The sequence below is a fragment of the Parasteatoda tepidariorum genome, chromosome 4 (genome assembly GCF_043381705.1).
Source record: "Parasteatoda tepidariorum isolate YZ-2023 chromosome 4, CAS_Ptep_4.0, whole genome shotgun sequence".
Lineage (NCBI taxonomy): Eukaryota > Metazoa > Arthropoda > Arachnida > Araneae > Theridiidae > Parasteatoda > Parasteatoda tepidariorum.
This window is the reverse complement of record NC_092207.1, coordinates 27977033-27991505: the sequence shown is the minus strand read 5'-3', so window position 1 is coordinate 27991505 and position 14473 is coordinate 27977033. Positions and strand designations below refer to the sequence as shown.

General features: G+C 32.5%; 1 protein-coding gene and 1 pseudogene across 1 annotated transcript; both read right to left on the bottom strand.

Moving 5' to 3' along the window:
- Positions 1-573: 573 nt before the first annotated feature.
- LOC107441707 (UPF0462 protein C4orf33-like) lies at positions 574-6311 on the bottom strand. The gene is made up of 4 exons (XM_071179693.1): positions 6131-6311; positions 4098-4155; positions 3922-3973; positions 574-753 (listed from the first exon to the last, which is right to left on the bottom strand). The coding sequence occupies exons 1-4, from the start codon at positions 6309-6311 to the stop codon at positions 574-576; spliced, it is 471 nt and encodes a 156-aa protein (XP_071035794.1).
- A 5988-nt stretch (positions 6312-12299) lies between these two features.
- LOC107441729 (ADP-ribosylation factor-like protein 8B pseudogene) lies at positions 12300-13946 on the bottom strand (annotated as a pseudogene).
- Between the last annotated feature and the right edge of the window lie 527 nt (positions 13947-14473).

Here is a 14473-nt window from a genome sequence, read left to right as displayed (position 1 = left end):
AGTACTTGACCTATGTGTCTTCTATGTAATAGAACTATAACAAGTGATGCAATGAAACATTCCAAGCTTAACGGACAGTTGATAAAAAATCCATAGTGACAAAAAAGATAAAGATTTAACTATTTTTCAAACAGTCAAAGAAAAATATCAGAAAACATCGTCGCTGCAACAACTAGGGACAACATCTAAACGTGGTGAAGCTGGATTGCATGTTTCTCATAGTTTCGCATGTTTCTATGTATTACATGATTAGTCCCACACTATTGAATTTATTATTATTACATGATTAGTCTCACACTATTGAAGAACTTATTTTACTAGCTGTAAGTGAGAAAATATTCACCGGGTTGCACAAAGCATCTATTATCATTGTAAAAAGAATTCCACGGAGTAATAATAATGTACGAAGAAGGATTGACAAAATATCTCAGTGCGTAGAAAATTCTTTATGTGAGTACTTAAAAATATCTGAATTTTGTATACAGCTTGATTAGTTCACTTATGCAGGAAACGAAGCTTTTACTTTTAGCTTATGTAAGATTTGCAAAGGAATAAAAATTTTACCAAGAATTGTTATTTGTTAACGCCATTGACTGAATTAAAAGCTCTACCCTTGACTAATATCATTTTTGTAGCAACTGACCGTGCTCCGGCAATGATAGGAAGATAGCGAGGTTTTCTGGCTAACTTAAAACAAGCTGCAGCGAACGTATTTTCAGTACATTTGCCAAACTTAACGAAACTAATTTGAAACTATAAGATGAACAATTAAATTGAATCAAAACTAAANTACAATTTGAATAGGAAAAACTTGACATGTCAGGATTGCAAAAGCAGTTGTACACTCATTTAGCATAATTGCTTGTGTAGCAGATTACTTGTATCTCAGTTAGCATAATTGCAACAACTGTAAGCTGCCAGCTTGTACAGTTGTTGAAAAAGAGTTTACAAAAAAACAAGTAGGAGGAGTTTTTCTAAAAAATAAGCTGAATTACCAACACTTAAAAACATTAATGCCTAACTAATTGGCTGATACAGGGTTATATATTCTTATGCAAGTTGTTCCATAAACACCTCCCTTAATAAGTATTTTTGTAATCCCAATAAAAAACGAGAGCATATAATTATACGCATTTGGGGTCGCAAATTAATATTTAACCAACAAGCCATCGCAATCTGATAAATCATAGTATAGGAAGGGGAGTGTAATAAACAACAATACTGGATTAATTGAGAGAAGAAACAGAGGAGTTGAAAGTTGATTACTAGAAATAAGTTTCAACTTCTTTATTAACGATTGAGCGATTCACTCAAAATAAAGTCAAATCGATACACTTTTTGAATTACCTTAAATTTAATAATCAAAACACTTTACACCGTTTTTAATCGTAATAGTAAGGGCCGGCGCCGCTGTTTGGATGTTCAACTTGATGTTTCATTTTGCTTCGTTGCGAAGTGACTATGACTTTGAAATTACGAAGAATTGTAGAATAATGTACGAAGAACGATAGAATAAAAAATATTAATATTCCATAGTTAATTCGAGAATTAGTAACTGTTAAACTGGACGTAAAAAATACCGTACGAGCCGCTCTGCAAGGCCTTTTTCACGAATTTTTTTCGCACTTTTTTTTTAAAGATGCATTTTGTTTTACAAAGCCAAAACTATAAGATTTAAAAAGTTCAAATTTGCGATGATGCGTAAAAAAATGTGTAAGAAATTCGATGGAAAAAAAACTTATAGATTCGATTATTAGTTAGAGAATTATCAACTGTTAAACTTGTAGGAAAAAATAATGTTTTGGTCGATCTGTAGTCCGCTGTAATGCAACCACTTAGTTAAACCTGAAAGATCCATTTTTATTTGTGAGCTTAACGCGAATTGTGTTTCAAAATGTGTGATTTTTAGGTCATTCGTTCGAATGTTATTGCAAATTTTAGTGCTTTTTCGTAATTTTTTCTGTTTTTTTATTGTGAATATTAACTATTTAATATATATTGTTGAGAATTTATATTTTCCTGACGAGATCTTTAATTTTATAGGCGTGCTCCAATAGATCTCAATCAAATGTAGCAAAAAAAGAAAGAAAGAGAGATTGTTGTTGCCAGATATAAATCTTAACATTGATTATAAAAATAAAAAAATTCATAAAGAGGGATAAAAGTCGTTTTCTATTTGAATCACACAATCCGTACTATTTAGATTATTTTTCGAATCTAGTAAACCGTCTATTTCGTTACGATTAACATATTAACAAAATGTTCTTACAAAAAGTTACAATAATTGTATTATTTTGAAAACAAAATGTGGAAAATATTAACGTTTAAAGGGGAGGGGGATAAAACAATGATGAATGAGAATCAATTACGGGGATTGGCGATGAGCCGTCTAGTAATGAATACAAAATGGTAAAAAATTATAAATTAAATTTTTGCACAATTGCTAAATTATTTCTGTAGTAGAAAAACATTTAACAAATTTTTATATCTGCCAATAATTTATAACGAATTTAAAAATCAAGTTTGTGGATGAAATCGTAATGGTTTAAAAGCAAAAGAAAAAAAGGTTTCAAAATCAGTTAAGCCTAATTTTTGTTAATAAACAATAAAAATATTTTTTGGATCTTTTAAAGTAATATGTATCAATTTATGATACAAAACAAAAATGATAGTAAAACAATCATGGGGGTTGGTAAGCGAAGTTAGCTGGGGGCAGAATTTTTATGATGTATTTCTAAATTTAACATATAATCCTTACTTATATCCTTACTATAATCCTTACTAAGCTTAGATAATTCTTTCTGTAGAATTTAGTGAATTTTTTCGGCATTTTAAGGGATCTTGAGTGAACAATGTAGTACAAGACAATATAGTTACAGGAAAGATTAAATCTTAATCGTAAATAAGAGTTAACTTATAACCAAACAGTTTAACTAGTATTCACCTTCTAACAATTTTAATTTAACCTCCTGAAACTAGAGCTTTAAAATTAATCAACAAAATTAATTAATTCGATTCAAAATTTTTTGACTTTTTTAATTATTACGATTTTTTTTTTTTGTATATTGTTGAATATTTTTAGTGGTAATAAAGTAGAATCTACTGGATTCAAACAAAGAGTTATAAACTTAAGAAGATAAAATTAAGAGTTATAAACTGTAATGCGTTAAATAAATAAAAAATTGGCATATTCTAAAACTAATGAGCATTTCATAATATTTTTTAATTTTCTTTTCTGAATAATTATTTCTCCTCAAGAATTACAGAAATTTTTGATCAATAATTATCTATTTGATTTCTTCCCACATATATTGCTTCACATGGGGATAATATAACAGAATAGTAGAGCTCATTTTCAATTACACTGTAGAGATAAAATATATCTGGCCCTGCATGAATAATATGTCATTTAAATAAATATTACTATAAACTTAAAAAAAAAAATAGCTACGAATTAAAAATAATAAAATAGCGATCTTTTTAAGCTCGATTGCGGCATGGATCAGTTTTCCAAATTAAATATGACAGCTATGTGATTAAAAGATTAGAGGAAATTACGCCAATAAAAATATGGTTAAGTTAAAACTGTGCGAGAAAAAGAAAAGCGCGAATTGATTTATTGAAAATGTCGTTAATTTTTTGCACAATTGACTGCAAAATTAGTCATTTTTGCCTCTATTTTGGAAAAATTAGTAAATCCATTGATATTTTTACGTAGACAATCGCTTTGTAAAGACATATATTATCTTTTTTACAATATTATCTTTTAAGATAATATTATCTGTAAAGACAATATTATCTTTTAAGAGAAAAATAAACTATATTGGACTCTGGGTTTAAGAAGATCAAATAGTTTTTTACAACAATGCTGAATGAAACTAGCCAATAAATGAAATTTGAATGAATATGAGCCTATCTTACTTTAATTGCATTTTTTCTCCCTGCGAGCAGCAATACAAAATAAAATCCATGCCTGTAAGGAATCACAATTTATGGATATAAGTAAATCAGAATATACTTATTATACATTGCATCAATAAATTAAGACTATATATATCCCTAGTTAATACTATATTAGTCGAAGTTTAATAACTTACGGAGAAAACTCTAGCTCAAGGTATTTTTCAGCTTTTCCAAGAAAAAATGCTTCAACGACTATACAAAAAGAAAAACATGCATTTTAAATTACTGCGTATCCTAAATATGCCCTTACAATTTGAAAAATCAATCAGAAAGAGACAAAAATGTATGGTTAGCTGAGTTCTGCTTAAGAAATCAGAAACCTCTTTTCATCAAAAGTTTGGAAATCAGTGTCAACAGATGGTGCTACTGACTAAAAAACAATATTTTAAACTGCATGTCAGAGCATTCACAATTGTAAATATTTGCTTGGCGTATATAGTTTGTCTACGGTAAGAACTCCCCTCGACACTAAGTCTGAGATCGTCTCTGCTGCTTTGGAAACAAGAATAGCGTATTTCAGGGAGAGTAGCTTCTCTTCACTCTAGAACTAACACAATAGACCGAAGAAAAATATTCCCTTTAGCTCGCCGACCCGAGCCAAAACCTGTCCTAAACAGTGATCTCACACCCCTATGTGAAATAGTTTTACCTCGTTACCATGATCACCACCACGGGCCCAGACGAGTAGCTAGGGGAGTTCTTACATTAGACAAACTATATCTGTTATGAGGTAAACACTGAAAAAGCTTGAATTGATCTCTACTAGGTATCTGAATAACAGATTCAATGCTTTAAGCCCATTGTGGTTGAGAACCGGTGAAGAGAAGCGTAGGTTGCCGAGAATTCTAGAACTATTGAACAAAATTTACTTCTAACAATAAATAAGAGCGAATCTTAATGTTTTTTAACAGTAGTAAAATTATACAGAAATTTAATAAGAATTACCTAAAAACCGGTTATTGTTTTTATAGTAAATGAAAACGATTCGGCATTTTTAAAATATTTTTTATGAGCGCGATCACGACCATTCGCGATCGCAACACTCGAATACGCCATCTGGGGAGAGACCGGTTTCATGCCTTTAGCCCTTCTCCCTTCCCTCTCCTCCTCTTTTCAGTTGTATAGGAATGTACTACGGTATTTTCCCTTTTCTTAATATTTTTCCTTTTTATTTAATAAGAATATTTTTTAAAATTTCCATATAATTTTCTTTAGAACTATGTTTAATGTAGTTTTCAGTTCCATATAGTTTTTCAAGTTAAAAGATTTCAATCTATATGAAAATCAAGAGAGAACCTAACGTACTTCTTTCCTCTATGATTTTCCACACGCTAATGGGGAAAGCATGTGAAGTGTTGCCATAGGAAAAGAGTTCTGCTCTACGCCACCTGCAGCCCATTTCGATCGCCAATAGACCGTGAAAATGACGAGGTGAAGTTTCGCCCTCTATTTCTCCCTCCCGTGATATTGACGGGATGGAGTGTTCAGTAGTAACGCGCCAATAAGAAGAAAACTAATTCATTTCGTTTGCCCGGAAAAAAATTATGTCTCATTTTACACACCAGATGGCAGCACCAGGATATTTTTATGGTAATTGTAGATAGTCAGTTTATTTTAAACTAGATGTCAGCACTAATCACATACGTAATACAAATACAAAAGCCAAAAAATAGGCACTTTTATTACCGTTTTCTTGAAAATTAACCGATCGTTAAGGGTTAGATCGTTCGAACTAAGAGTTAAGCCTAACCTCGGGGTGTTAAGAGTTAAGCCTAACAGTTCAAGTTACTCTGTATCAGCAATACTGTAATCTATAGAGATCGTTAAGTGGTTCAGGTTAGTGGTAAGCTTACTCTCCGTCGATATGTCTCATTATTGACAAACAGTTTGTTAATTCTGACCTTCAGAGTGTGCTTTATGTTAAAAACAGTGATTATTTTAAAACTTACTTTTAGGACTTTCACTTGGCAACACTACTGTAACTAATTATAAAAGCTTTGAGGATAAATACTAGTTTCCTAAGCAGAACGTAGCATTTGGTTCCTTTCGTTTTTCCTTAATTGATTTTTCAAATCGATAGTCATGTTTGAAATACACAAAAGTATATTGATAAAAAATTATAGCATTGAACTCCGGAAATATTAAGTGCAATAAAGACATAGTTTACCTTCATAATCCCACAATTTGTTAAAGGATTTATCAGTCCCCCTGGGATTTGGTGGTGGATCATCATAAAATGGAGCTTTTATTTCCATAATCACAACATCATCTTCAGAATGCAATTTTATAATAGTCGCTTCATGATCGATTGGCTTATCATCCCAAGTTGTTAATATCGAGAATTCCATCCTGTTATATTAAAATTTATCTCTTGGTAATAATTTTTTTCATTAAAAATTTATACTTTTAGACCAATGGTCGGCAAACTGGCTCTTGATTCGCATGTGGTATTTTTTCAAATGGACAGCAGCTTCTTTTTGAATTAAACGCGGGCAAACGAGATTTTGGAACTGAGTTTGCCGACCACTGTTTGGGTTGGCATCCGAGGACTAATTGGATTTACTTAAGTTGGAAACTAAAACTAAGTTCCCGCTTTTTATTTAATTTTTTTTTGTAAGGTTCAAGTGTAAGAGCATTTTATTTTACTTGCCAGCTCCCTTGTCTTTTGACTGGAATTTTTGTGCAGATTATCAAGGGCCCCATCAGGGGGGAAGGTGGGCGCACGATGCGCCCACTTAAAGCTTGGGGGGGATTTTTACACTAAATAAAACGGATAGTTTGGGGGAGGGGAATTTAGACGAGAGAATTTGTTTTTTTTTAAGTACATAAATAAAAAAAGCTAACATGGAAGGGGGAAGTTAGCAAATTTTTTTTTGGGGGGGGGATGAATGAGCCCAAGAGCTTGGGGGGGATGGGGGCCACTGCAAAATATGATGGAACTTATGGAAGGCTAAAACGAGGTGTATGCGTCTTTAGGTCAAAATTTCCATTTTTTAAACACAGCCTGCAAATTATAATCAGTTTTTTTTAAGCTATGGCAACCTCTCCATGCACAATACAAATTTCACGAGCTTCTTTTAAAGCCTTATAATAAAGATGAAAAAAAAACCGTTTATTTTTCTCAATTTGACATTCCATTATATTTTTAAGTTATTCCCCCCATCACTATCCCATACATTATAACCCTATATTGTATACAGTATTTCTTTTTCTCAACTTTGCTTTTTTTTTTTAGAAAAAGTTAAAATAAATTACATCTTACGTTAATTTTTGCCACATTTACAACATTGTTTGACAAGGCTTACGATTTTCTTTATTACTTAAAAAATTTGAAATTAATTTATGTTTAAAAAATAATTTTTTCGCAATTGTGATTTTACAATATTTAAGATTTTTGTTTTTTATTTCGAATTTCACATAAGTGAATTTGATTCGAATATTTCACCCAAGTACTATTCGCTTCCAAAACACTTGACTTTACCTACTCTTATTTTCATATTAGTTAGATAATTTTGTTGACACAATTTATCATCACTCCCTCATTTATTCTTTTTTTTTTCCCTTTTTCATTTACATTCTACTTTGCTATAATCAATGCGAATCTGTTGCTTACTTAAAGTTTACCGTTTATCCCATACTTCCATTAATAAAAATTTTTTTTCAGTCCTTGATAACAACGCGAGTCATTTAACATTTTCAGTATTATGACGACTGTTCGTTTTCGAAACCGATTAAAAATCAGACACTTCTGAAAACTGCTACTTTTTTTTTTTTACATATACTAGAGGGTTTCGAACGAAATCAGTAATTTTACCATAATTTTGGTTAATTTACTTATGGTTTAAAAACTCCATTTATCAAAAAATGGTCATAGTAAAAAAATATAGTCTCAGTAACTTCATCCAAGCAACTGCCTGTTACATTAATTGCCTTTTGTTTATTATATGTTTTATCACCAATATAATTATTTAAAACCATTGATAAAACTGAATCCTTATGAACTTCAATATACTTATTTTATAGCATTCAAAATCCACGTTACGACTGGCCACAGGGTTAAATGTAAAATTTGTTATAAATAAAATCGATTTAATATTTTGCAAAATGATAGAAAAGTAGACATACCTCTTTAAGCTTTAACTTTCATAATATTAATCTTCTAATCGTTATAAACAGGATTGAAAAGATTAACTTTTTAATAATTTCATGCTGATGACAACTGAAAATATCTGTAGTATCGATATTTCCTTTCATCAGTAGTAAATTACCTATGATAATAAAATGAATAAATGTATCACTCTCTTATAACTCAACTGTTCATGTTAGCGTCCTAAAATTTGAACAGTGGATGACAAGTGGCAATTTTATTCTCGAGGTGAACCGAATTCCGCATCCGGCTTACACAGACCACAGAGCTGACTTGAAATATCCTCAGCGATCATGGGTTAGAGTCCCCTTGCTATCAGGCTAACCGTGGAAGGTTTTCGTGGTCTTCCTCTCCATGTGGCGCAAATGCGGGTTAGTTCCATCTATAAAGCCCTCCGCGAAGGCAAATTCCTCCCAATACTTCATCCAGGAGCTCCCTTGTCTTCCAGATTGGGTTCAAAATTACAAGGATACGTAGTTGAACATTAGTAGTCGTAAACTCAAAAAATCGGGTCGGTTGTTCAAAGACCGTTATAAAATAAGAGAAGTGAAGCTATTATCCCTAACAATGTGATTTAAATCAGATTTAATTGGATACCTGTAAAAGACATTTATTGCGCATTCCTTATTATTTTAATTTTATAACCGTCGTTGAACCGCCGACCCAATGTTTGGGTTTACGACTACTAATGTTCAACTCCGTAGCCTTGTAATTTTGAACCCAATTTAGTAGACAAGAGAACTCCTTAATCAAGTATTGGGGGGAAAATTTGCCTTCGTGGACGACTTTTTGATGGAACTAACCCACATTTCCGTTACACGGAGGGGAAGTCCAAGAAAATCACCTAAGGTGAGTCTGACGGCAAGGGGACTCTAACCCATGATCCGTCTAGCACTGTGGATATTTCACGTCAGCACTGTGGTCGGTGCAAGCCAGNAAATATAAGTAGTATCGATATTTCCCTTCATCAGTAGTAAATTACCTATGATAATAAAATGAATAAATGTATCACTCTCTTATAACTCAACTGTTCATGTTAGCGTCCTAAAATTTGAACAGTGGATGACAAGTGGCAATTTTATTCTCGAGGTGAACCGAATTCGGCATCCGGATTACACCGACCACAGTGCTGACGTGAAATATCCTCAGCGATCATGGGTTAGAGTCTCCTTGCTATCAGGCTAATCGTGGGAGGTTCTCGTGGTCTTCCTCTTCATGTATCGCAAATGCGAGTTAGCACCATCAAAAAAGCCCTCCACGAAGGCAAATTTCTTCGAATACTTGATCCAGGAGTTCCCTTGTCTTCTAGATTGGGTTCAAAATTACAAGGCTACGTAGTTGAACATTAGTAGTCGTAAACCCAAAAAATTAGGTCGGTTGTTCAACGACCGTTATAAAATAAGAGAAGTAAAGTTATTATCCCTAACAATGAAATTTAAATTAGATTTAATTGGATACCTGTAGGCGACGTTACTCGTATGTGTCGACCTTGATTAGCTTCTGAACCGACAAATGCCACGAAACACTTACGATGATGTCACGTTCAGGCATCCAATTATATCGTTTGGGAAGGATGTTTGAAAAATGGAATGTTTTCGTTGGTTTAGAGCTAGCAATTGATATAAACGAAACTGCAGACGATTCTGTTTTTTTTTCCAAATATTTTAAAGTTGACATCAGTGTTGTTCGTTAGCTTATAGCTCTCATTTAAAAAAAAAGGCATTTATTGCGCATTCCTTATTTTTTTTAATTTTATAACCGTCATTGAACAGCCGACCCAATGTTTGGGTTTACGGCTACTAATGTTCAACTCCGTAGCCTTTAAATTTGAACCATTCCAGAAGACAAGGGAACTCCTGGATCAGTACCCCCAGAGGTATTGATTTGTTATGGGAACATGGAGGACTTTGTGACTCGACAAATTTAACGTGTATCAGTCACCATTTACTACACGGAGAGTCTTCAAACTGAATGATAACCATGAAAGAGGTGACAAAGGCGGTCTGCGTCATTAAATTAGTATATCTAAACTTATACGAAACCACGCATTTATTTTGTTTACAGTTATGCTTTAAAAAGGCGTTTCTATAAAAGTAAATAATTTAAAATCAATGGTTTTTGAAATAAAAAAAATTAACATGTGCACTGATAAGCAAAATCAAGGGATTAATAACAAAGATTAATTTAATTACGTAAGTTGCCATACCATTACTGACGTAGTTGCTTGATTAATTTTGGTAATAGGTACTAAAAAATTAATGTACGAAAAAGCAAAATTAATGGAGAAATATTAATTAATTTATGAGGAGCGCGAAAAATAACTGTTCTTATTACGACGCTAATGATGATGGTAAAATTTTCTAATTGAAACAATAAAATAAGGTTGGTACTAATTCATTTCAGAGAAAAATAAAAACTCACAATGCTAACTCTGACGCCAATGATGCTTAATTAATATTGGTTATAAGTACTAATTGAAATAAAAATTAAGCTACGTATTAAAAAACAAAACTGTAGAAATTGTATTTATTCGTTTTGGAGATGGTAACAGGTACTAATTGAAATAAAAAAAAGTAAGCTTCATACTAAAAAGCTAAGTTAATGAAGAAAAGATACTAATTCATTTAGGAGAGAAGTCGAAAATCGTCATACTTTTTTTAACACCAATGCTGCTTAATTAATTTTGGAAACAGATACTACTGGTATAAAGGTAACTGGTGCAGTTTTAATACAGATACTGAGAAAAGTGATTTTTTACTGTCCTTCTCCGAAAGGTAATCCAATGCTGGACTAATTTTTGCTAGCGTTTCAATAAATTATTGAGTTTAAAATCAATTATCTGCTTTTAAGTAGAAAGTTTCCGATTTCTTTGGTCAACTAACATTTTAAAAAACAGTTGTTTGCTCTGTTGGGGTAATAGATAATTCTCCAAAAAAGATTTTTAAAACTTCTTTTTGCAGAATTGCGTACATTTGTATTCATATTCGCATGAAAAATTACCAAACCTTATTAATACCTTGATTTTGAGCAATCGCGATTAATTCAATTTTATCCCATTATTTTTATACACGCGAACACGAAATTAGGGAATACGATTGAACAGATTTGAAAGGCACATTTGCCACAACTAGCTAAACACATCAAATTTTCAGTTATAAACCAATTGGTAGTAGAGCTAGAGGACGTCCAAAAATTATTCAACAGCTGGATCTCATGAACGTGGATTTCCAAGCAACCATGGTATTGAAGAGGCAAGATCTGGCGACAAAGAGCAGCATGGAGAAATATTCTGGAGAAGGACCATCCGAAGCTGTCGCGTCAATGATATTGATGATTTTCATACACACGAAATTAAGGAATGCTATTAAAATTGTCATCCTTTTTACTACGTTATATTTAAATCCCTCCCGTGTTCGTTTTTAAGGGGCAAAACTCGCAATGGAAATTTCGACCATTTTTCGACTAGCTAGAGTCTTCAAATTTCATTAAGTGCGAAATGACAATATAAATTTCATCTTTTCTTGATCGCAACAGGCAGAACTAATTACTTATACTTTTCGACAAAAAAAAAAAAATTAACTAACGGGCTAAAAACTAAAATAAAGAAAATATTTAAGAATCATAAAAGTTTAAAAAACTGTCACTAAGTGTGTTACTTTCCTCGACCATTCTTGGTTTTACATATTTTAAAATCAATGCAAAGTAATATTCTAATGTTCAACTCCATAGCCTTATAATTTTGAAACCAATCCAGAAGACAAGGGAACTTCTGGATCAAGTATTGGGAGAAATTTTGCCTTCGTGATGCACTTTTTCGAGGAACTAACTCGCATTTGCGTTACACGGAGAGGAAAACAACGAAAACCTCCCAAGGTTAGCCTTACGGCAAGGGGACTCTAACCCATAATACGTCTACCAATGAGGATATTTTTATGTCATCACCGTGGTCGGTGCAAGCCGGATGCGGAATTCGTATCGATCGGCCATTGCTGGGATTTGAACCCGGCTCACCTCATTGGAAGGCGAACGCTCAATCCCCTGAGCCATCACGGCTCTATTTCTGATAATTATAATTGCATAATTTATGGATTGTAAAGACATTTAAAGTACTACTACTAAAAACAGGTATTTAAAGGGAAACAAATCACCAAAGTCGCCCTAACACCACAATGTTATGTTTAACAAAGTAAAATTTTTTTTGTTGTTTAAATCGTTTATTCTAGTTTAGTGAGGTGAAATTACAAAGCCTTGGTGTTAGAACTATAAAATTTAACACAAATTCATTAATAATCAAATCACATAAGCTTTACTTTATTCATATATTTATTTAAAACTTAACGAACTTAGTTCACTCACTAGTAAAAATAAGAACTATTTGGGTCGCTTAGAATGGGCAATTAACCACTGTAATGTAATATCGATATTTTCACGATATTTACAAGATACCATGAAACAAGAAACTTCTCGATTTTCGATGCTTTTTAAATTAAGATGGTCTATAAGCTCAGCCTGACTGAAAGCATGAGGCAAATCGGTTTTGTTGCCCAAGATCAAAATAGGAACGCAAGTCAGCTGAGGCTTTCGCAGTAATTCGTGTAGTTCATGCCTGGCTTCGAAAATTTTTTCGCCATCAGCTGCATCCACCATGAAGAGTATTGCATTCACACCACGGCAGTATCTTTCCCACATTCCACGAAATCTCCTCTCTCCACCAAGATCCCAAACTTTGATTGAGGTATTACCACACCTTATCTTTCTCATGTTGAATCCCACAGTTGGAATGGTATTAGTGCAGTCGATTTTGGAGATTAGGTTCACATACGTTGTCTTGCCAGCTTTGTGCAAACCAACTACGGAAACTTCCATTTCAGTTTGCCAAAAAAGGCCTATCAGCCATTCCCACAATCGCCAGATAAACTCAAACATGTTACTAAAATTTTCAGAGTTCAAATCAAGTTACCAGAAGGACATTTTGAAAGCGGAAAAAAAAAAGAATTTGCTTATTTATGCCAAGGCTGAACTAGAGCAATAATTTAAATGTTCCAAGCACAAGCGAAAATAAACTAGTGCTTGAGGCAACTTTTGAACTAAAGAGTGTTTAATTAATATACATCACAACACAACAATAGAAAATTTTATCCGTCTTCATAATAAGCAAATAAATATAAATAAAAGCATTTAATTTTCAAGAAAATATTTTTGAAATTATACTTCTTATGCGACTTCCAACAAGGTTGCGTTAAACGTTTAACGCTACATTTTTATTGGCCGGGAAATCACGTGGTAGGATCCAGTTTTCCCTCATTCATTTCCATATTGTTTTGGTTCTCACTAGCATAAAAATAATAAAAGTATTGTTTTTCTATAAATATTTTTTGAGTTTGTTTTGATACACATAATAGGGTAGTATTTTTTATTTTCAAATTTAGTGGATAACAATTGTAAAAAATGAGTGAAAACAATCCCATGGACAATGCGACGGATTTAAGGTTATGTCAAGGTACGTCTCTTGTGAATATCAATTGATTGTTAGGTTTTCTCTTTTGAAATTACATTATGACGCATTCACATACATTATTAATACAAATACATTTTCCAGGGCGAGACGATGAGGCAACCACAAGCACTTCCACTGGTTCAAGAGGTCCACGAGGGAAAAATGCACAATATTACCGTGATTACAGAGCACGGAAGCGAGCGGAGCAGGAAAAAGAGTCGTTGAATAGAACTAGTGATCCTTCTACGACTGCTGATTCTTCTACAATTAACGTCGCAGGTTGCGAAGTTTAACTTCTTCCGCGCGGAGGGACTCCACGCACTATTTTTTTTAAAGAAATTTTTTCGAATCATAACTTCTGAAAATAAAAGCGATTTTTTTTTTAAAAAAAAAAAACATTACATTTTTGCAAATTTCAGTAAAAAAAAAAAAAACATGTATTATTTGATTTGGATATGTAACTGGAAACATATAGTAGTTTCATCAAAATCAAGAATCACAATTCGTTTCAGCTATATGCTATTTATAAATGATAGCTAGGTCTTTCTATATTCTTTGGCTAGGCTTTTAATTTGTAACAATCTTAAAAATAACTCTGCGTAAAATATTAAACAAACACTGAATAAAATAGAAAAAAATGCACTGGTGTGATACATTAAAAAAGGAAGAAAAGGTCGTCATGGTAACGGAAAAAATTAAAACTTGTGATTTTAAAAATCGTTCGTTGGCTTAAATTAGAGTTCCTAAAATCTAACTTCAGTTCAATATAGGATTTACAGCTGAAATTAAGAAGATTATTTCTTTTCAAACTAATAATTTAAGTTTATCCATAGAGGGGTTAATCTAACTTTACATAAGAATCCAAT